We start from the raw sequence: 22,887 nt of genomic DNA, 5'->3' as shown, positions 1-22,887 counted from the left end.
GGACGCACAAAGTCCAGCGCATGTATGCAGCACAGTCTTATCATTTTATGTCGAATCTAACAGCGCTGCTACTTGAAAAAATTCTGATAATGGTTGGTCAAAGACAGAATTGCTTTGTAATTCTCAGTCACTGTAGGGGCGCCTGGCTGGATCAGTCAGTTAAGCATCTGCCTTTGGCCCAGGTCATAATCTCAGGGTCCTGGGATCAAGTCCTATATCAGGCTCCTTGCTCAGTGGGAAGTCTGCTTCTCCCTCTCCCTCTTCTCCTCTCCCCTGCTCGTGGCCATCCGCTGGCTCTCTATCAAATAAATAAAATCTATACAATACAGTACAGTACAATACCGTACTAGTCACTGTTGGTGCTTTGTTAGCAACCAGCAGAGGGTGCTACTGCCAGAAGTGACCCACCACGGCAGTCCCAGCTTCCTGAGTTGGGAGGAACCATTTCATCTCTGGGAATTCTGCACTCTTCCAGGGTGCTGGACTCACCTCTCTATCCATAGTACATTGGACCACAAGGATACTCGAGGGCACCAACTTCTCACATCTCCCAAGACCTTGCTCCCCGGACTGCATGCTGACACAAGCTGTAACTTCTTTCAACAACCACTCCAGTGGGCCTTCTGGGTGTTTTGTTATGTGAGAAACTAATCATGTGACATGTATGTTCTTGGAGCTCTAGTACTAAGTTATCTGAATATAGTAAAAGTGAATTTATTTTTAAAATAGTCGATAACTGGAGCGCCTGGGTGGCTCAGTTGGTTGGGCAACTGCCTTCAGCTCTGGTCATGATCCCAAGATCCTGTGATCGAGTCCCGCATCAGGCTCCCTGCTCAGCGGGTGGCCTGCTTTTCTCTCTGCCTCTGCCTGCCACTCCCCTGCTTGTGCGCTCTCTCTCTCCGACAAATAAATTTTTAAAAAACTTAAATAGTCAATAATTTAGGTGATCCAATCAATTACACTGATCTCTCCAGAATCATCACCAAGAATGCTGCTTTAAAAATGAGTCTGGGGGTGCCTGGGTGGCTCAGTTGGTTAAAAGTCTGCCTTCAGGTCAGGTCATGATCCCAGGCTTCAGGGATCAAGTCCTGTGTCGGACTCCGTATTCAGCAGGACTCAGCTTCTCCCTCTGCCTCTGCCCTTTCCCCCTGCTCATGCTCTTTCTTTCTGTCTCTCAAATAAATAAATAAATATCTTTTAAAAAAATAAAGTAAAAATGAGTTTCGTTTTTCACATTTCTTTTCATTAGTAAGGACATCAAAGATATAGCTCACTGTAAGCTTAAGAAATATAAATGTAAAGGAACACCTGGGGGGCTCAGTTGGTTTTCCGTCTGCTTCAATTCCAGTCATGATCCCAGGGTCCTGGGATTAAGTCTCACATCAGGCTCCTTGCTCAGCAGGGAGCTCGCTTCTCCCTCTGCCTGCCATTCCCCTGCCTGTGTGCTCTCTCTCTCTCTCTGACAAATAATAAAATCTAAAAAAAAACTCTAAAGAAATATAAATGTACAGCATATAAAGCAACTTTCACTTTTAATTCAAATGAAATCAAAGAATTGTTTTCATTCTTTTTTTTTTTTTTTTTTTTTTAGAGAAAGAGTGTGTAGACATGCACATGTAAGTGAGCAGGGAGGGGGAGTGGGAGAGGGGAGAATCCTAAGTAGACTCCAGGCCCAACTGGGGCCAATCCCACAACCCAGAGACCATGACTCTAGGCAGAGTCAGATGCCCAACTGACTGAGCCACCCAGGCGACCCCATTGTTTTCATTCTTAAATACACTGCACAAACATTGAAATGTGTGACACAGTCATTTCCAAAGGGACACAATATTGCAGATAGCCTGTTACCTGGATTAGTCGTAATAATGGTTTTTGAGATTACAGTTGCCGTCATGCAGTTCCGAAATTTGTCAAAACTTATTCTTACATCTGAGGCAAATATCACTGTTTGGGGGTAAAAAGCCATTTTACAACTTTTATGTGGAAGGGGGTATAAAACACGATAAACAGCAAGTGCAATCATTGCGGTACCGTACCTGTGTCTCGTGGCACCCAGCTCTGTGCAACCAGGATAGATTCATTATCCCAACTGCATATTTTTAAAAGGAAGTAAAAAAAAATTAATACATTAAAGAAAACCCGGCAGTGATCACATTGTTTACCAAAAACAGAACGTTTGAATGGCTGCAGTTAACAACTACCGGGTTGTCAAAGCGACAGTGAAGGACACTGGCATCCCCTGAGATTTGCAGGATTCACTGTCTATTACAAAGGGCATTTCATGTTCACGTATTAAGTCCTTTCCCCGGACACTACTCATCTTTGACCACTTCTGCCCCCTCAGCTCCTTCTTTCCTCACTACTTCAGTCGACACAGGCTGGTAGAACTGAGGGACTACAAATCTGAAGCTTGTACAGCCACTCTGTCCGACCATTAACAGAGGCCCGCACTGGCTAGCTGTTCAGGGCACTTGACAGGTTGAAGGCCTATTTCAAACTCAGTGTTTTCTTTGGTGCCCGGGCATCTAGAGTCAGAGCAACGCCATGTTCTACCCTGCGGTGCTTGAGGGCACAGCTGGGGACAAAACACCTTCCTGTGGCCTGATTCCAGGGCGCTACCCAAGCAATCACACAGAATCTGGCTGGTTTATTACCATGGGACCTAATGAATCACTGACTGCTATAAAGCAGAGGACAGGAATGAATCAGTCACAGTGGAGTCTGTCCAAATAATCCCGTGCTGTCCACAGAGCTCATTTTAAGGTGATCTTACAGCACAGACTATAGCACTCAATATATAATAGCACAGTTTCCTTTTTAATAATTACTTCTCCTCCATCGTTACTCCTCTCCTACTATGAAATCCATCATCTTTCTCATAAAATAAAAATATTCTGTCTCGGTGCTAATAGCAGGGATTTTACGGTCTGGAACAGATGTAGGAGGTTACCATATCATTGCAAAAGAAGACTCTGTCTCATCATAGAGCTTCACCTCACACCTCTGGCCTTTCCTCCGGTCTGAAGTTGTAAAGTGTTTTGGCTCTCCAACCTTAGAAATGGAAAGAAGTCATTATTCTCCACCTACAGTTGTAGAGGTACAAAAATGTTTATTGGTGGAAACATTCAAATATTTACCCTTTAAACAGCAAATTAAAAGAATTAAAATAGGGGCGCCTGGGTGGCTCAGTGGATTAAGCCTCTGCCTTCAGCTCAGGTCATGATCCCAGAGTCCTGAGATTGAGCCCCACATCAAGCTCTCTGCTCTGCAGGGAGCCTGCTTCTCCCTCTTTCTCTGCCTGCCTCTCTGCCTACTTGTGATCTCTGTCTGTCAAATAAATAAATAAAATCTTTTAAAAAAAGAATTAAAATAGCAAGAAACACTAAAATATATATATATGTGAAAGTTTTAAAAGTATCTTCTATCTCTAACATAGGTATATTTAGCTGACGTTTTAAGTTTACACATTTTGACTAAAGGGAGACACAGAAACATGTGCTTTGAGTTCAGACTGTGGAGTGTTTTCAACATGTCAAAAACAGCGCTCCACAATAAGCCCGTGTGGCATCTAGGTGGTCTGAGGATGGAAAATATATATCCAACATCTGTGACACCCATGGCTCAGCGCAGAGCTTGGCGTGGAGTACACGCAACCGAAACAACTCTGTCTTCCCAGGCCTGCGCGTCCTCAGCCTGCTGGCACAGGTAGGACAGCAGCACCTTCTTCACTGCCTCCACGGGGATGAGGTGATGGAGACCAAATGAGGGACATGCTGACACACCATCTAGCTTGACCCCACTGGGGTAAGAGGATTGTGGAAGTGGAGGTAAACTCAGGGGCCCTTCTGTCCCTCCAGCAAGTTCTCAGAGGGAAGGGCAGGTCCCTTTGCCAGCCACGTAACGCTGGCGCAAGCACAGACGGTCAGCAGGCTGCCCCCCATGCTGTCGCCTCCACATCTCCTACAGAGCTGAGCTCCAGCAGAAGGAGCTGAAGGAAGACTGGCCACTGCCAGCACAAGAGCAGGACCTAGGAGGAAAGTCAGGCAAGGACAGCCAGCGTGTGACCGAGGTGCGACTTATCACGGCACACAAGAGAAGTCTATGAAAAGGATTCTACAGTGATAAGAGAGAGGTGAGAAGGAAGAGAAAAAAAGGGCTAAACAAAAATGTGAAGAAAAGGAAAGATAAGAGGGATGGAAATAAAATGGTAGAAGAAAGACACACACGAAAAAGGAACATCCTCCTACAAAAGAAGGTGCCAGACTCATGGTGGGGGAAGCGGAAAATGCTGTCCCAGGCTTTTGCTTATACCGAGGTTTAGAAAATTCTTACCACACTGTAATATAATGGCATTGTATAGAATTGCAGGGAAATTGAGATAATATCAGGCCTTTATGTAAGACTAAAGCTAACTAAATAGCCCAGAAAGTGATTTCTCCTAGTTTTCAAGACTGCCACGTAGGGAGTTTACTCCTCCAGCCTGAGTTATAGTGAATGGTCACTGTGTGGCAGGCACTGTGCTGGGCTGGGGCTAGTGTGGACAACACAGCAATCGAGGCCTCCACCGTCAGAGGCCTGTCAACGGGAAGAATCAACACTACCATTTAATACAGAAAAGCAATGAGCGATTACCTACAACGTTCCGTATGTGTGTATGTGGTCTCTGACAGTCCTCACTCCCTAGGAGTTGAGGAACTGATCCTGCCCCTTTAATTTTCTCCATGTACTTTTTCTTGTGTGTGAAACTGTACTTTTAGATCTACCTCTGAATGTCTGCCAAGTGACCAGCCTGTCCAACAGAGTTTCACTGTGGCAACTGCATAAAAGGGAGGTGACAGTGAACCTGAGAGGTTCCCCAGGGTCCCACAATGCCTGCACAAGGTCACGCCAGCCACACAGTGGGTATGCCCACCCTCCATCTCAGAACACCTCTGAGCACAGACTGAGTGAACTCCGAGAGTCCTCCAACCTACGTCCCCTTGAGAAACTTCATGCAAATCTTCAAGTCCGTGAATTTACTCTTTCCATTTGTGTCTTTGTCTCACCAAAGTATGCAAAGCTCTCACAGTTCGTAGATCATTTAGGAGTGCGATGCATTTAACATTCAAATTCAATTTTATTTTGCTACTCATTTCCAGATAAACCGCTCCTCTGGCAGTGGTGAGAGGTGCCACCATTTCCTTAATTCAACTTCCTATGGATCAAGAAAAGTGATTCCCCTGGTTATTACTTTCCAAACAGAAGTGAAGTGATAGAAGTGCCCGCCAAACAGAGGTTGGCTTTTTGAGGCTTTAACTTACCGACCGCACTGCTGCAAGCACGTTAATAATCCTCCCATCCAGACTGCATCCATTTGCAACAATGTCACCCAGTGAATAAAAATCATGAGACTCCTTGACAGGTAAGTATATCAGAGCAAGGAGCTTGGTGTCCACTTGGTAACTGGAACAAACTTTTACCGTGGAGTGATTCTCACTGAGCAATAGCTTACAGCTGCTAATTTGCAAAAACACACAAAAACAGTTAATATCGAGTGATCTTCTAATAGGAAAATACTTCCAGATTCACATTAAATTATCTTTTTGGTTGTAATTTAGACAACCAACAGTAATTTCTTGTATTTAGAAAATTTATACTTTTTTACTCTGAGAAACACTGAAAAATGTTGTGAAATATTTCTTTGTCTAAAATGTATTTTATGCCCCTCCTCACCACTCTTCCCCCTTGCAGTGGAGGAGAGAGCCAGAGTGGATATTAATTTTTATTAAATATATTATATGTTAACTTAAAAATGTATTTCATTAAGGGAGGCCTGGGAGGCTCAGTAGGTTAAGCATGGGCCTTCAGCTAAGGTCAAGATCCCAGAGTCCCAGGATTGAGCCCCACGTAGGGCTCCCCTGCTTCTCCCTCTGCCTGCCATTACCCCTGCTTGTGCATGTAATCACTCTCTCTGACCAATAAACACAAATAAAATCTTTAAAATGTATTTTCATCAAGAAAATGTTTTGAGGACTAATTTGTGCCCGAGTTCTAAGCATACTAGTTTCTGACCAAGCCCCAAACTCTGAGCTTCAGTTTTCCTCTCTGTAAAACAGGGGTATAAAAGGCCTCCAAAATGTCTGAGCAGGGGTGTCCCGTCATTTCTGTCTCCGTGACACTGATTGTTCTGCCTGCAACAGGACGGTGCTCGACTTCCTTCTGGGATGCTCTCTGTGGGGCAGACGCCCAGTATCTACACACTCAACTCCATCAAGGTGCTCTTCCCCCTCCAGCCAATCAACTCCTAAATCCCCTCAGGGGACTTTCTAGCCTTGAATCCCCGCCCTCCTCCCGTGCCCCACCCTGCTATTTTGTTAGTGCTTCCCTCATCACTTCTCACCTAAACTGCTGCCTTGTCTCCTATGCTTCCTTCCCCCTCAGGTTGTTGAAGGGATTATCCTAAACCACAAATATGAACATACTATTCCCCAACTCAAAGACCTTCTGGGCTAGCCACTGGCAAAGAAGGAAGTTGGTGTGCCAGGCAAAGCTGTCTGCGAAGTGTCTCCACTTCTCTCTCAAGCTTCTCCTTCCACTGCCCTTGCCTTAAAGCCCAGCCATATCAGACTACTAGATTATGAAAATGACAGTTTTAGACCAAAAACAGTTAAATGTCAACAGTTTCATATGATTCAACCTACTGTTAACTCTTCTGGAAAAGGCCAGGAGGTTTCATGTTTGTTCCCTCTGCTAAGAACGTTCCTCACTGCCCCCTTCCTTCCTCACTCCCTCCACTCATTTATCCATTCATTTCATCAATATCTACCATGAGCTAGTATGTGCTAGAACCTAGTCTAGGCGCAGGGGATACAGTAGTGCAAGAGATGGACAAGACCTTTGATGTCATGGAGTTCACATGTGTGAGAGGCAGACACACAACTGATCAAATAATCTCAGAGAGGAGGTCTTGACGATAATAGGACAGGGCGACATCCTCGTGACGAACTGCAAGGGTCACTACACAGAGAAAATGGAGAAAGCCTGAGGAGGTGACATTCAAGGTGACACATCAATGAGGAGAAGGAGCAAACATTCAAAGCAGATGAAAAGACTGTTCAGCACAGAGGGAGGGAGTGTGCAAAAGCTGATAGTGCAGAATGAGCCCTTGGTGTTTGCAGAGTGGAGTCTGCGCGGCTGCACAGAAATGAGACGTGGGGTCTGCTAGGACATCAGAACAGTAGATGGGAAGGGGTCAAAATGGGTGCAGGTGTCATTGTAGTGGAGACTGCCGTGCCCACTCAGAGCCCTTTACCAGCAACCCCTTGCTCTAGAGAGATGCCCTCAGGAAGAAATGCCGGTGGTGGGGAGTGGGTGCCACGGGTAACTTGTGAATCCAGGCCACAAACACCTGGTCCCTTCCTTTCAGAGAGTGCCACTCATGCTCCAGAGCTCCCTCTGGGGCCAGGCAGGCAGAGCCAAGCTCCTACCTAACCTGCCTCTCTGCTGTCCCCTGACATTACCCTTACAGGCTGCTCCAGAGAGTGCTCCCTCAACAGGCCACTTGCACAAAAATCTTCCTCTGGGCTCTGTCTCCAGTGAACCTGAACTAAGATAGGAAAGTGTGTAGGCAGTTTTACTTGGACGTGATACCTCTATAGGACTTCCAAGATTTACCTTTCTTTCTCATTGTTCAGCTTTAATGTGACTAGAGGCAAATTTCTCTAAATTGAGAATAAAAGTACTAAAAACAGCCATGTTTTCATGCAATCCTATATCAACATAAATTGTTTGAGGAATAACAAAACTCCTAATTTTCAAATTGACACATATACCATCAGTGAGCTCTCTGCTACTGTCACACACAGACACAACAGCAGTCACTCAGCAGTCACTCCAACGCGAAGGCTCTGGGCTTTGTGCTGGATTATTTACCTGGGAGTTGCAGGGCTGAATTTTTCTTCTCTTTCTAATTCCTTTCTTTGAATCAAGGGATTTTCGATTATCACTACAACAGAAGGAAAAGTAAGACGCTATTACAAAAAAGTAACTAGATACCTAAAAACAAGTATACATCACACTGAACGTTACAATGTTATCTCTAATTTCTGAGTCAGTGTAGCATACCCTTCGCAGTCCTTTCCTTGTGTCATTGAGAAGAAATCCTGCGGTACAACCATCAATATGATCCCAGATGTCTTATGTTTTGTGTTTAAACTCCTACATAGGACCTGCACTAATATCGTTTTATTGATTAGTTACACTGAACATACTGTAATCTGGTTACGACCTGGCCTTCCATAGGACATAGACTTTAAATAAACTTCACCCAGTTCATGGCTGCCTTTGGAAACAATCACCACAGGGCTAAAGAGCCAAGCACAACTCGGATCCTGATTTCCGCTCCATAACTTAACAGCTTATGACTGAACATTTTAGGGGTTCTGTTTTCTTAGTGTCTTGTTGGACCTTTTTGTGTCTGTTTTGCTGATTCCTCACACAATGACTCCATGATAACCCCTTTTTATGAATGGAAGAAATTGAAGCTCACAGAGGTTAAATAACTTTCTGGAGGTTTTATATCTAGAAACTAGTAGGGCTAGATTTACAGTTGTTCTGAATCAAAAATCTGTAATCTTTTCACACCAACACACCACGGTCCTATTTAAATTTATAATTATTGTCAACCTTCTGCTTAAAGACCCCTTACTTCATTCATCCTCACAACCATTAACCTATAGTTTAATACCAAAATATAACTTTAGCTCTATATAACTAATGCACTGGCATTCCTCCAAGGAAAGTTTCTAATTGTACTGGGCCCTGTGGAGTTTACAAAGTTTTCTGCCTTCACAATCCATATGTTCAAGTACTTTATTATTCAGTTAGAGAGACACAATGTATAACCCTTCAACTTTATAATATGACGTAATAAATACACGAGTAAGTGCTAAGTGATGGAGACGGGTAATAGCTTGCCTAGTTATGCAGTTTTGGAGAGTAGTTTAATTCTGTGCATTACTCTTTCCCTTCTTTTTTCTCCCAGGAAAGGGAGCTGGTATCGTGCTTTTCCATTACTTGTAGGAGGCGAGTGCTGCCATCCACTGAGGGACAACGACTTACACTTTATACCACACATACTACTTCCTTTAAGACCCACAGCATCTACAGGGTACTCATTCACTACTGAGGCCCAACAAGGTTAAGCAATTTTCTCAAAGCTATGATGTAAACAAATATTGGAAGTAAGATCTGAACCCACCTCTATGCATTTTCAAAGCCCTGTTTTTTTTTATATGACACTGTACAGAAGGACCCTGGGATGGGTAAAGGTTGCCAAAGATTTGCTATGTTGAAAGTAGAGCTTCTTAAACTCCTATTAAAAGTTCAAATTTTTCTTTTATCAAAAGCTACTTAGCAGCCTTACTATGGTTACTGAGATAAATGGTAACAGCAACAACAGGAATTGATGAAAACTGTAATCTGAAATAAACCAAAGATTGTAAAGCTACCTAGTAAAAATACATGACTATCACTTTTATATGTTTCAAGTAATAAAATGCTAAAGGCTTGTGTTATGCTCTTAATGCATGACTTGTTTCTTAGGAATTATGAATGATGTCTTACTTTGACTCCCTCAGTGTTGTTCCCACAAATATGTCACAGGAATAATACTGTAACAGAAACAGTTCAAGAACCAATGCCGACTTACCGCACTCTCCAACCCTAAAGCTGTCAGAAAGTGACCTGATGTAACCTTCGCTGCCCCAGGATGTCACATTGACAAAATGCGTTGGTGAGTCCCGAATGGTGAAACTGAAAGTGTATCTCTCTGATCCAATATCTAAGGGAAACCAATGCAAATGAAAACTTTTATCTTAGATTTGAACAAATATGATTATGATAACAAACATACTCAAACACATGGTAAAAATATTATTGCAATATAAATTCTAAGATAAGGCATGCTTGAGTCAATCTCCTAGCTGCCAGAGTAGATAACTCACCTCACTATTGATCCCTCTGTTCCCTTTCCCTAGTTATCTGCATATTTGGAGAGAAATGACAGCTTGAACCATACAGATTTTAGTTTAGATCTCCATTTCTCTCTGTTACAGTTTCTATTTAAGTCATGCTTCAAATCTAAACTATTTCAAAACAGGGCGCCTGGGTGGTTCAGTGAGTTAAGCTCCTGCCTTTGGCTCAGGTCATGGACTCAGGGTTCTGGGATTGAGCCCCGCATAGGGCTATCTGCTCAGCAGGGAGCCTGATTCCCCCTGCCCCTGCCTGCCGCTCTGCCTACTTGTGATCTCTGTCAAATAAATAAATAAAATCTTTTTAAAAAAATAAATTATTTCAAAACAAATAAATGTGTGCTAGTACATGGAGCCACTAGGGGTCAGCAGGTACATTTTTTTTCCAAAATAAAAATGTCCTTACTGTTTGTTCTTTATTAATTAAAAAAGTACACAACCTAACATACATATATAAATTATAGATACCTTTTTTTTTTAAGATTTTATTTATTTATCAGAGAGAGAGTGGGAGAGAGCGAGCACAGGCAGACAGAATGGCAGGCAGAGGCAGAGGGAGAAGCAGGCTCCCCGCTGAGCAAGGAGCCCGATGTGGGACTCGATCCCAGGATGCTGGGATCATGACCCGAGCATAAGGCAGCTGCTTAACCAACTGAGCCACCCAGGCGTCCCAATAAATTATAGATACCTACCAAGCTGTAATTAGCATTTGCCTTTGGGGAGGGGACTAGGCTGGACAGAGCTGGGGGTTGAATTGAGAATTTCATTTTTCTAATCTATGCCCTTCTGCACTGTTTGAATGCTTTGCGAAAATGTACTAACATGTGTATAATTTTTTTTTAAGTCAGTAAGGATATCTTCTCAAGAAAAGGTGTTCTGTACATATAATCATAAAAAATACTCTAATACCACAGGAACCATGTATCTATTTGCACAATCTGTGAGGTGAAAGTTCTATTTCATTGATGGGATTTCAGCAAACATTTCAAATACTGACAATTTCCTAATTTGTGTATTTTTAGTTATTCCTTTCGGAGTTTAGAAAAAAGATATATAGACTTTCTCAAATATTCAAATGGTAATTATGATCTAATTAATCATGATGAAGTAAAATAAAGGCATAAACAAATGTTTACATCAAATGTAATAATGGAATATTACATGAAATTAAAATTAAGGTACTATCACTACACCATGAGACAAAAAACAGAGTCACAACTACTCAGGCAATTCAAACAAAATTCACATCTTCTGCCAAAATCATTGTCTGACTGATACAACTCTGACTCCCTCAAGCGCTTATACTGTAACCTTTCATAAGTAGTGCTGATGGTTTAAAAGCTATTGGTACTACAATGTTAGTTTTGGCCTTTTATATCTTATCATTGTGCGTCAACTACAGAAGTTTGAAAAACTTGTTTTTAAACTTGATTTTAAAAATCTAATTTTAGTCTTGGATTGTTTCCATCATCCTAAAACTTTTATACAGTTCAAGCAACTCAAAGAGCCACTAAAGCCAGAGTTAACTGTATTTTCCACATATGGAAGATGAATTTCTCACTGGTTGTCTGGTTGATACCACTGCTGTACTTCTCTCCTTCCAAGCTCCTCTACCATGACATATCCCTGCTTGAAAACCCTGTTCCTTAACATCTTTTGTCTTAGATTTAGTTGTGTATTTTTATCTCTTGGGCTGAAAGTGATCGTAAACAGTGGAGTCCTTACTAGGGTCAAACAGCCTTATACGTCATTAAAAATTATTTTAAGGTCCACACACATATAGCCTTAAATTGAGTACTTTACCATACAACAGAGCAATGAACACTGCTCTTAATTAAGGAGTTAAACAGGAATGAGAAACTCAATCCCTTGAATACACTTTGTTGTAGTCATAAGCCACACTTGATGAAAAATGAAGCAAAGAGTTAAATAGAACTCAGCTTTTTCTGTCTGGAAAGCCTTTGACATCCGTTTTCCCAATAACTATACCAATTATTTTCTGAAAAACAAGAAGGTTATAGAAGACAAATATTAAACACAGATGTAGATGGTAAATTTAATTTCATGGATTTGTTATATTTTACTGCCTCTAACAAACATTTTTGACTAGGAGCCACTTAAATATATTTACTCCAGACAAACATCTAAAGAACTTCATAAATGTTCAACTCTACAAGGCAAAGTACAAAGTAATAAGACAATTAACTGCTATTACATACACAATCATTTAATACTTAGCATGTTTCTACTTTATTTTCAATCACTAGGGGGAGCACAGTAACCACCCTATGCTATCAGTTCATACTGAATTCATTCAAAGCACATGCATATACAATTTAATTTGCCATGGTCTTCAGAGCTTTCTTTAATATAGGATTTTCTAACAATCCACATAAAATTGCTTAGCTTCTTAATCCAAACATGCTAAACAGTAATATGAATTGGATTGTAACAAAACTTGTACATCGCTCCCAACAAATCTAAAGTCCTAGATCTTGGGGCGCCTGGGTAGCTCAGTGGGTTAAGCCTCTGCCTTCGGCTCAGGGGATCAAGCCCCACATCAGGATCTCTGCTTAGCAGGGAGCCTGCTTCCCTTCTTCTCTCTCTCTGCCTGCCTCTCTGCCTACTTGTGATTCTGTCTGTCAAATAAATAAATCTTTAAAAAATATATGTATATGTATATATATATATATATATATATATATATGTGTGTGTGTGTGTGTGTGTGTGTGTGTGTGTATGTGTGTTCGGGGGTGCCTGGGTGGCTCAGGGGGTTAAAGCCTCTGCCTTGGGCTCAGGTCATGATCCCAGGGTCCTGGGATCGAGCCCTGCATCGGGCTCTCTGCTCAGCAGGGAGCCTGCTTCCTCCTCTCTCTCTGCCTGCCTCTCTGCCTGCTTGTGATCTCTGTCTGTCAAATAAATAAATAAATAAATAATCTTTTTTAAAAATATGTTCAAGCTCTTAAGACTATCACATATTTAGCCGAGGTATTAATTAAATCTTACTACATTTAGACATATTGCTGTTATCTCTTAAATTCCATATGCATGTCAATCTCACCAAATTTTGTTGGAAAAATTTAATGGAAATATTCAGCAAAGCTTTTAGCTGAAGAGGAAATTAATAACTTACTTTTTTTTTCTGGGCCTCTATCAGAAAGACTTGGGCCCCCTATTTTTAACATTAATAAACTTTAATTGCATATCAAGGTTACATATAAATATAGCCCATATTAAGAAATCTGATTTATAAATGCCAAATGTAAACAACAGACTGCTTGGGGCAGTTCTTCACCTCTAAAGATGATTCCACCTAGATTTTATTTGACTCATAAGTGTCTTGACATGTTTGAAATGATTGAATTCCCCTACAACTCTTCAGTAAAAAATGGGTTTTCACATAATATTTCAGAAATACATCTTTTGTGTACCTTTATGTTATATAAAGGAACATAGTGGCAAGTATTTAAGTCTATAAGTTATGTATAGTTTGATTAGAGAATAGATATTGCTGAGCAAAAATGTTTTAATTTCACAATGCTAAGTTTGAGCTGTTGTTAAATATTTAATGAAAGTAATACAATTAAACTCTTGATCATTTTGAACAAATGCTAGTCATATCTACAAGGTCCTACTCTAGACAAAAGAGAAAGTAATTTTCAGTTAGCTGGCATAAAATCTAAGAAGCTTAGGGGTATCTAATATCAACAGTCATACTGATGGAATGAGTAGCTATATACTCATCAATTACAAGCATGTGTCACATGAACCAATAATGTTGATGTAATATAATATTCCACATAAAGTTTCTCTAGAGAATCACCAAACTGCTATATTATTAAAATTTACCAGATTAGCCATATTCGGATGCAGATCTGAAAGTGTGGTGAAGGTCTTTGATGCAAAGGAGTTTGCCATTCTTTAATCTACATTTTAGAAAATGTAAGTTTGATGAATAAATTAAATAACTAAAGTAACGCATGAAAAATTCCAAGATTAAAAAAAAGTCATCTGAGGGATTCCTGGGTGCTGGAGTCAGTTCAGAGTCGGACTGGTTTTGGCTCAGGTGGTGGTCTCAGGGTTGTGGGGTTAAGTCCCATGTAGGGTTCCTCCCTGGGGGCAGAGTCTGCTTGGGACTCTTTCTCCCTCTCCCTCTGCCGCCCACAGTGTGCGCACACACACTCCCCGCACCACAATCAATCAATCAATCAATCAATCAATAAATAAATAAACAAATCTTTTAAAAAATTATCTAGGAAAGCATCAGATATGTTACTCACCCTTAGGGAAAAGTTTTTATTATAACAGTGACGGGTAAGTACAGATCAAATCTGTAGAAAACATGGTTCAAAATGTCCTTTTACAGTTTTGAATGGTACAGTTAGGTTCCAATTTTTAACTTTTACTTTCCAAAAAATGTGTAAGTTAGCAATTTTTGTTTTTTACACTTCAGTATTTCTGATTCCAAGAGGCATCTTACTTGTAATGACATTTTAGTTTCAGTAAAACACAGAATGTGAGTTGTTGGGGTTTTTTTGTTTTTTTAAGATTGATTGATTTAGTCTGGAGGAGAGGGACGGAGGGAAAAGAAGAGTCTTAAGTAGGCTGCCCCAGAAGCACCTGTCATGACCCTGAGTTCACGACCAGAGTGAAAACCCCCGAGTCAGACACGACCGACGGCACCCCCCAGGGACCTCGCTAATCTAGCAGTTCCTGTGCACCCCGTAAATTTAGAGTTTCAGGTGGGAGAAGATTCAACGGGACTTAAATATTTATTAGCGCAAAGCCTACTTCCAGAAATACAGCAAACGGCGGGGGGGAGGGGGCTGGGTGGCTCCGACGAGTGCTCAGTGGGGAGTCGGCTTGGGGCGCTCTCGTTCCCTCCTCCTCCACCCCGGCCCCTGCTGGAGCGCACGTGCCCTCTCCGTCTCTCAAATGGGTAAATCATAAGAAAAAACAAAAACAAAAACAAACAAACAACAACAAGAAAAGAAATACAGGGGCGCCTGGGTGGCTCGGTCAGTTAAGCTCCTGCCTCCCGCTCGGGTCAGGATCCCAGGGTCCCGGAACGGGCCCCCATCAGTCCCCTGCTCGGCCGGGAGCGCGCTCCCCGCTCTCGCACCGCCCGCCGCTCCCCGTGCCTGCGCCCGCTCGCTCCGTCAAACAAACTAGAACAGTAACAACAGCCACGCTCGTCTCGGGTTACGCCGCGAGCGGGGATGGCCCCGATCTGAAGCCGTGTCCGGAGCAGCGCGGAGGCGGGCTCAGAGGGTCTCCGGGAGCCCGTCGGGGCTGTCTCGTGCACGGAAGGCGCTCGACACCACAGGGGCGACACGGAAGCATCACACGGCGGCCAGCCCTCGGTACGGCCCCTGTCGGGGTTCCAGGCCGTGAACTGCCGGCTCCTCCAAACCCGCACACGGACCGTTTCCGTCACGCACAGCCCGGACGACGTCACGCGATGGCGGCGCCGCGGGAGGGCTCTGAGGGGGCGCCGCGCCCGCGCTCTGGGTCTCCGAGCCCCCTCACCCCGCTCCGGGCGTCCTCCTCGCGCCGTTAAAGGGCACCCCCGGGGCGTCCGCGGCTGCGCTGGGAGTGCGCGACTCGGTCCCGGGCGGCAAGCTCGAGCACCCCGGGTGTAGACAGCACCGGACAGAGACGCGGCTCACTCCCCCGAAGGAGCATCTCCAACAATCGCAGGAACCAGGCGTGTGGCGGGGTGTGCCGTCCCCACAGCCCGGCGCTGAGGCCGCGGAGCGCGAGGACGAGGCGCGCGCGGCTGCCGGCTCTAACCCGGGGCCCCGCCCGCGGCCTACACCGGCGGATGCTCCCCGGGCCGGCGGCGGCAGCGGACCAAGGCCGAGCGCGCTCCGGACACCGACGCCCCCACCCGTCGCGGGCCCCTCCCCCGCAGCTACGCACCAGGGCGCGCTCCTCGGCTCCCGGCCCGGCCCTGCTCTGCCCGCGGGGAGCACCGCCCGGCGTCCGCCGCTCTGCCGGGAGCCGCCTCCGTGCGCTCGACCGCGGCGGTCCCTGCCTCACACCGGCCCCGCCGGCCACGGCCCTCGTGGCCCCCCCCCCCGCGGAGCCGGGCGTCCCCGCGCCCCGGGGCGAACCCCACTTCGGGACGCCGCGCCCCGTCACGGCAGCAAGGGAAAGAACAGCCGCGTGACCGGCTTCCCAACTCGACCCGCACCGCCAGCGCCACAGGACCCCTCGCGCGCCCGCGCCTCAGAGAACGCGCCGCCCGGGCCGGGCAGTCACCTCAGCCGCCGTTCCCCGCGCCCGCCCGGCCTCGCGCTCCACAGCCTCTCCGCAGCCCGCCGCGCGACCGTTAGCGCAGACCCCGCCCCCAAGTCCGCCCCGCCCCCTCGCCCCACCCTTCTCCCCACCTCACCTCCGCTCTCCTCCCCACGCTCTGGCTCCGCCCCCGTACTCACCGAGCCTTCTCCCGCCCCAACTTTGACCGCGCCTCACACCCCGATCCCGCCCCCAGCGCCCTTCGCCCCGCCTTCGCTCTGGCTCCGCCCCCACCCTCGACTTTCTGCGTGCCCCGACTCCGCCGTAGCCCCCTACTCTTCCCTACGGCCCACCTTGCGCCCCCAGTCTCGCCAGTCCGTCGTCCCTGGCTCTGTCCTCCCTCCACCCTTTGCTCTGCCTCATCCACCTCTCCGCCCTCGCCCCGACTCCGACTCTGCCTTCTCCCTGTCTTCGCTCTACCTATTGCCCCGCTCCACACGCCAACCCCGCCCTCTTCCCGCCCTCTCCCCGCCCCACCCCACCGCCCCTCCTCTCTCCCCGCCCTTCACCCCGCCCCCCAGATATCTCCCCGCCCACCCAACTTCTACCTCCGCCCCTATCCCCGCCCCTCACTCTGACTCCGCCCCTGAGGTCCCGCCCCTCAGAGGAGAAACTCGGGAACATCAGAGCTGCAGCGGTCCCAGGCTCTTCCTTTTTTTCCCCGCCGGCCTGAGCATGAGGCCCAGACCCTCCGCGGTCCCGGGCGGCCGGTGGGCCAGGTGTGCAGGGTCTGGCGTGGTGCGCGGCCCCGTGACTGCCCGCGGCTCCCGGAGCAAGGCCCCCCCCGCTCCCCGAGGAGGGAGAGCCGCAGAGCCCGCTGGCCCGCGGGGGGACGCTCCGTGGTTACAGGAGCGGATGGGGACAGTGACCTGCGCCGGCTTGCCTGTGTCTCCTTACCGCCTCTGGGAAATCCTTTTAGTCGAAGGACTTAGAAATTAACCTGTGTCACTAGAGGACTGTCAGGGCCGGATGCGTCATGATCCAGCAGCTCTGTGCCCAGCTGCGTAGCATCACTCGGCACCACGGGGCAACACGAACACCCTCGGTACTTAGCGTACAGTCATCTGCTGAAACAGAAATACAACCTCAGAGGCAGGTTTTATGCTCTCGTCCAAACACAGCTCTCACTCTTACTCTTTCGTTAGTTTTTTAACTCCCAAGTAATAATCAAAAGCCAAATAAAACCCTTGCATTCCTACCACTTCGAATTTTTTTTTAAAGATTTTTATTTATTTATTTGACAGCTAGAGATCACAAGTAGGCAGAAAGGCAGAGAGAGAGGAGGAAGCAGGCTCCCTGCCAAGCAGAGAGCCCGACGTGGGGCTTGATCCCAGGACCCTGGGATCATGACCTGAGCCGAAGGCAGAGGCTTTAACCCACTGAGCCACCCAGGCGCCCCCACTTCGAATTTAATAGAGAAAGATTTTCTAAAATTTTCCGTATTCCGTTCCAGTCTTTGTCTTCAAAAGAACATATTCTGATCTATCCAAAAGAATGAGCTGACATTTTAAGTCAATTTTTAAAGAGAGGAAAAAGATTTAAACATAGTTTGCATGCATTTCTTATTTGTACCTCAGTAGGGGAGTGATCTTTAAAATTTTTGTTGTAGTATTTTTTCATGTTTTAGTAAATTAATTTTTGCTAAAAGCTATTGAAGATTAAGCAAGCAGAATCAGCCTCCCTAGCACACAAAAGGCTTTTCATAAGAGGCAGCTTGGAAACACAAGCCTTAAGGAGCGGGCTGGTTTGATGTCAACCCTCTTGTTGTGAAAATAATTCATTTCTTCCATTTTTTATAGCCAGTCTGTGAACTTGGTCTGCTCTTAACAATAGAATTGACTTGTCGATACATTTTGGATGTGAAGAGAAACCAGGGCAGGAAAGCCTAGGCCTGCGACTTGATGAAGTCAAGGGTGAATGCACAAAGGTCAGAGGTAAAACAGCTTGCGTGTCTGGCTAAAGAAATGGTATAAGGCTATACCTGTCACCTCCCCAGAGCATGCCAGCTGTCAGGCCACCTAAAAGCATGTCACAAAGGAGTGACAGGAAAAATATATAGTAATTAACTTTACACTTACTAATCAGGAGGAAAAGATTGACAATCGTTTTAATGAAACACAAGACCACCTTTTATTTCTTTAATAATAAAGCAACTTTTCTGAAGTTAGTCCTGTGATTACAGTCTCCCTTTCAGGAGTGGAAATACTGCCTGATCAATTACTAGTCTCACTCTCCACTCTGTCCGTCCAGGGGACCAGCCAGCAATTAAATAGATGGTAGCTCTGTTACCACTTACAGATATTTGTGTACATTTTTGCACAAGTTTATCTGGAGAAGAGGAGTGAGATAACCCATGAGTGGGGCAGGAGGAACTAGATGGGGTTCAGGCGCGATACAAAGGGACTATCAGGGCAAACGAGAGGGAGAGAGAGAAGAGAATGAAAGTGCATTTGAGGGGAGCTGGATTCAGGAAAGTTTGAAGAAGCAGCAGAAAGGAGAGAGTTCATGAAAAAAACAAAGCAGTAGCAACTGCGGAGAGGTCTGAGCCCCAGGAGCCCAAGAATGTTCTGGAAAATTCTGAGGACACTCCATGCAAACTGCTCAGACAGAATCGGCAGGCGGGGGGAGTATGTGTGGGAAGAACAGGTCCCTTCTCAAGTCTGGGTGCCAAGCTAGGAAGAACGTGTTCCACCAGCAAAGAAAGGAGAAACAGAAACATTGGCACCTGCCTGGAAGCGATGGGTATCGAAGTGGGAAATCCCGGTGAAACAGGAGAGCCTACCAGAGCCGAGGTAGGCGCTGCTCTGTGGTAAGCCAAAGTGAGCCATGAGCGGGCTTGGAACCCTGTAGCATCTACAGTCCATAAACAGGAACACATCTGCTCCACGTGCCTGAAGTCCACTGGGCTGAAGACATCGTGCTGAGGGAGGAGACAGCAGGGGAGAAGACAGTCACCAGAGCACAACACACCTGTGGCTCTTGGAGCCAGCAGGCCGTACTCTAGCCGCCCCCTAGCCACCCCCACTGGAAAGTTACTCATGTGACATTAGGAAGGGCCCGCCTCTTTGGAGAGCTGTCCTGGCCACTCTTCATCACTGTTTCTATCAGACGTATGTAACTGGTTCAAACCTTACTCGATCACTGCAGCATACCATTACCAGGGGCACTGCAGTGAATGCAGCCCAGCTCCATCCGCGCATCTCCAGCCATCCGGGCGGTTCACACACTTGTGGGAGCCGAGTATCTAAAACCAAAGTCAGCCGCTCACCCCAGGCTGGCTGCTCCTGTCCCAGCTGTCGTAACCAGGCAGCTGGTAACCTGAGCACCCAGCTTCAAAAGTAGCCTTGAATTTGCATTTCTGTTCTGCTTTTATCTAACCGGATGTCAGGTTCTGTTTTTCCCTGGCACAACTCTGTCCTTGTCTCCCCGTATTTATTGCGCCCTTCATTAGGGCTCTGGTAGCATTATATCTGATGACACCTCTCCCTGCTCCAGCCCATCCCGCATCCTCCTGCCAGACTGAGATTCTCACAACTTCCTTCCATCACAGCTCTCCCCTGGTCAGGAACCTTCAATATGGCCTATCATAGAATGCACCCACGTTTTTCTGTAAGAGAGTATAAATTTAAAGGGCTCTGTGGGTCTCTTGAAATGACTCAGATCTACCCTTACAGTGGAAAAAAAAAACACCCACAGACAATACCGGGACAAATGGGTGTGTCCGGGTCCCAATAAAACTTTATTTACAAAGCAAGCAGTGGGCCAAATATGGCCTGTAAGCCACAGTTCACAGACTCCTGGATTACAGTCTCAATTCTTTGGTTGGGCATTCATCACTTTCTAGAATTTGGGCTCTATTTAAAACCCTTGCCCTCTTTCCCACCATGTCTCTTAAAAACAATACCCATTTCCCCAAGACTTCTATGTAAGTCATATGTTTACGTCTAGAAATGAATTTCATGCACTGCAAGTGTACAAATGTTTTTAAAGATAAGTAACAGCTGGTGACCCTGTGACAGCGATGTCCTTATTTCCATCTCCTCCATTTCATCATCCGTGACACTCGCCACTTCATTAGTACTCCTAGAAAACATTTTCAAGAGCTTCCTCGACTGAAACCACTACACCACTTTGAATGACAGCAGCTCCTGGATTTGCCTGAAATGGGGTCCACAACGACCCCAAGGCGGAACACAGGTGCTGAGAAAGGCAGAGATTCCCATGTGTGACCCCCTGCTACCTCCCCTCTGGGTCTGGACCCCTGGCTGTGTTCTTCACTGGGTTTGGTTACACGTTCAGTAATTTGCTCAGAACACGAAAGCTTATCCATCCTGTTCACCATTTTGCCACACACTAAAGGAAGGAACAGAAAACCCCGATGACAGAAGACACCTTACATTTTAAAATTATGACTCTGAGAAAAAGACCATAGATATTTCTCAATGTGCTGAATTCAATATGCATTCATGAGCGCTCTCTTATCTGAGCAAGTTTAACGCGGGCTTGTCTGAGACGAGAAAACACATGGAGTTTGGGGAGGCTTACATGAACCATAGTAAAAGTCAAGCCATCTGGTCAAATTTCAGCTTTGCCCCTCATTAGCTGTGTCGATCAAAACTTTCTGAGCTTTGTTTTCCTTACCTGTCAGAGAAAAGGTTTGGACTGGTGCAGTAGGACAGAGATGAACATGAAGGTACAAACCCTGGGAGGGAAATGCAGGGGATTTATCTGGGTCTATCTTGCTGTCTTCTGAACCAAAGCTTTTCAAAAGTTTGTTCTCAGGATGCTTTGCATGTGGCTGGTGCTTGCTGGCGTGAGGCCCTAGATCCTCAAAGGTCGATAGTCGTGACTAGTATCAGACTCTAGTCTGTGGAAAATGGGAGGGCAGTCACTGGGCTGCGTGCAGGCTGCAGGGGGAGACGTGGGAGGACCAGCAGGTTTGCACTGTAGGGCTGCTTCCAGATCTAGCCTGAGACTGAATTTGCTTTATGACCTTAGAAGGGTGACTCGGCTCTGTATAAATCGTAAGTGAATATGACCCTCCCCTGCCTGGTTTTTACACCCCTGAGGGTCCTCCTAGCTGTATTTGACCCCAAAATGAAATGTTATTCAAGTTGGGCGCCTGGGTGGCTCAGTCATTATTAAGCATCGGCCTTCGGCTCAGGTCATGATCCAAGTATCCTGAAATCGAGCCCCATGTCAGGCTCCCTGTTCCCCAGGAAGCCGACTTCTCCCTCACCCATTCCCCCTGCCTGTGTTCCTACGGTCTCTCTCTCGGTGTCAAACAAATAAATAAACGAAAACAATCGTTAAAAAAAAAAAAAGGAAATGTCATTCAAGTTGTACAAGAGGATCTGTCACGTGGCCCCTTTTATTGCTCTGAACAAAATCACTGTTTTTTTCTTCACGTTTTAATGTGTACACATGGTGACTTCAGCTTCAAAAGGATAAAGGTTGAATTCCAGGACCCTTCACCTTTTTTTTTTTTTTTTAAGATGTTATTTATTCATTTTTAGAGAGAAAGAGCCGGCAAGAGCAGGGGCAGGGGTGGAGGGGCAGATGGGGACGGAGAGAAAAGTCTCGAGCAGACTCTGCACTAAGCTTGGAATCTAAGGCACGGCTCGATCTCAGGACCCTGAGATCACGACCTGAGAGAGCCTGATTGATGCCTAACCGCCTGAGCCCCCCGGGCGCCCCTAGGTCTGCATTCTTAAAGATAACAGTTAACTGGGTTGGATTATTTAAGGGTAGCTTATGATTTCAGACAATACTTGTATCAGTTTTCCCATTCGGGTTTAGAACAGAAGCACTGGAAGCCGTTCGCTCTCTCTGTTGGCCTTACAGCCAAGCAGAAAATAAGTCAATATAATCACTAATATATCATAAAATATTCTTCCTCTTGATCAGTCATTTTATGACCCCAAGGCCATGGCTATTTCAAAATTTTATTGTGACTTGACAAATCTCCATGTCAACTCAATATTACAAGATCTTTCAGTTCTTTGAACAACTGGAAATGGATTCCACCTGTGCTCCCTTATTTATTATGTCAAGAAAGTCCATTCTAATGACACCATGCTATTGGAAAATGGCTTGCAGGGAAGTGACAGACTCTCTGGGGGTCACACAATACCAACCACGGGCCAAATTATTTCAAACACTTACACCACGGATTAACAGAAAAAAAAAAAAGACTCTCCATATCACATCTTTTCGTTTGTATTTTGCGAGGCTCTCAGATAGGTATGATGTATTTGTTCTATCAGTCTCTATATTTGTAAGTGGAAAACCCTGAAAACAATGACGTTCTTTGAAGTGGAACTGTAGAGAAAACATGTTCATATTTACAACAGCAATTCTATATAGATCCACTTTTAAATAATTAATTTATGGGAGGAGATTCAGAGTATATCTTGCATGTGTAAGTTTTTATCTAAATTTTTATTTAGAACCCACTGAGAAGAATAGTCCAGTGTTACAGGGAGTTAGAAATTAGGAATGATAGGTGCAAATTCTAGTTCCCAGACGCATCTTAGGCAATCAGTATCTGAAAATCCCCTATCTACTTCGAGTTCTG

The 22,887-nt window shown here is 45.5% G+C and overlaps 1 protein-coding gene across 11 annotated transcripts in view; it reads right to left on the bottom strand.

Annotated features, from left to right (window-relative positions):
- Window positions 1-16,691, bottom strand: part of MEIOB (meiosis specific with OB-fold) — a 29,504-nt gene extending 12,813 nt beyond the window's left edge. For 5 of the 11 annotated variants that reach the window (XR_014306205.1, XR_014306206.1, XM_082713525.1 and 2 more), the window contains exons 1-9: window positions 16,275-16,350; window positions 13,860-13,936; window positions 11,952-12,009; window positions 9,689-9,820; window positions 7,912-7,984; window positions 5,301-5,496; window positions 2,951-3,051; window positions 2,037-2,089; window positions 1,849-1,944 (exon numbers count right to left, since the gene is read on the bottom strand). Coding sequence is in view for 9 of the 11 variants with exons in the window: in XM_082713525.1 (XP_082569651.1) it covers window positions 1,849-1,944; window positions 2,037-2,089; window positions 2,951-3,051; window positions 5,301-5,496; window positions 7,912-7,984; window positions 9,689-9,820; window positions 11,952-12,009; window positions 13,860-13,928 (778 nt within the window). In the remaining 2 variants the exon portion in view is untranslated. Of the gene's footprint in view, window positions 1-1,848; window positions 1,945-2,036; window positions 2,090-2,950; window positions 3,052-5,300; window positions 5,497-7,911; window positions 7,985-9,688; window positions 9,821-11,951; window positions 12,010-13,859; window positions 13,937-14,290; window positions 14,328-15,539; window positions 15,883-15,932; window positions 16,022-16,274; window positions 16,351-16,603 lie in introns of those variants that run through there. The other 6 variants (XM_082713528.1, XM_082713531.1, XM_082713529.1 and 3 more) reach the window with 6 other exon arrangements.
- Window positions 16,692-22,887: the final 6,196 nt, after the last annotated feature.

The sequence above is a fragment of the Mustela nivalis genome, assembly GCF_964662115.1.
Source record: "Mustela nivalis genome assembly, chromosome: 19".
Taxonomy (NCBI): domain Eukaryota; kingdom Metazoa; phylum Chordata; class Mammalia; order Carnivora; family Mustelidae; genus Mustela; species Mustela nivalis.
Note: the sequence above shows the minus strand (reverse complement) of the source record. Positions and strands in the feature narration are given on the sequence as shown.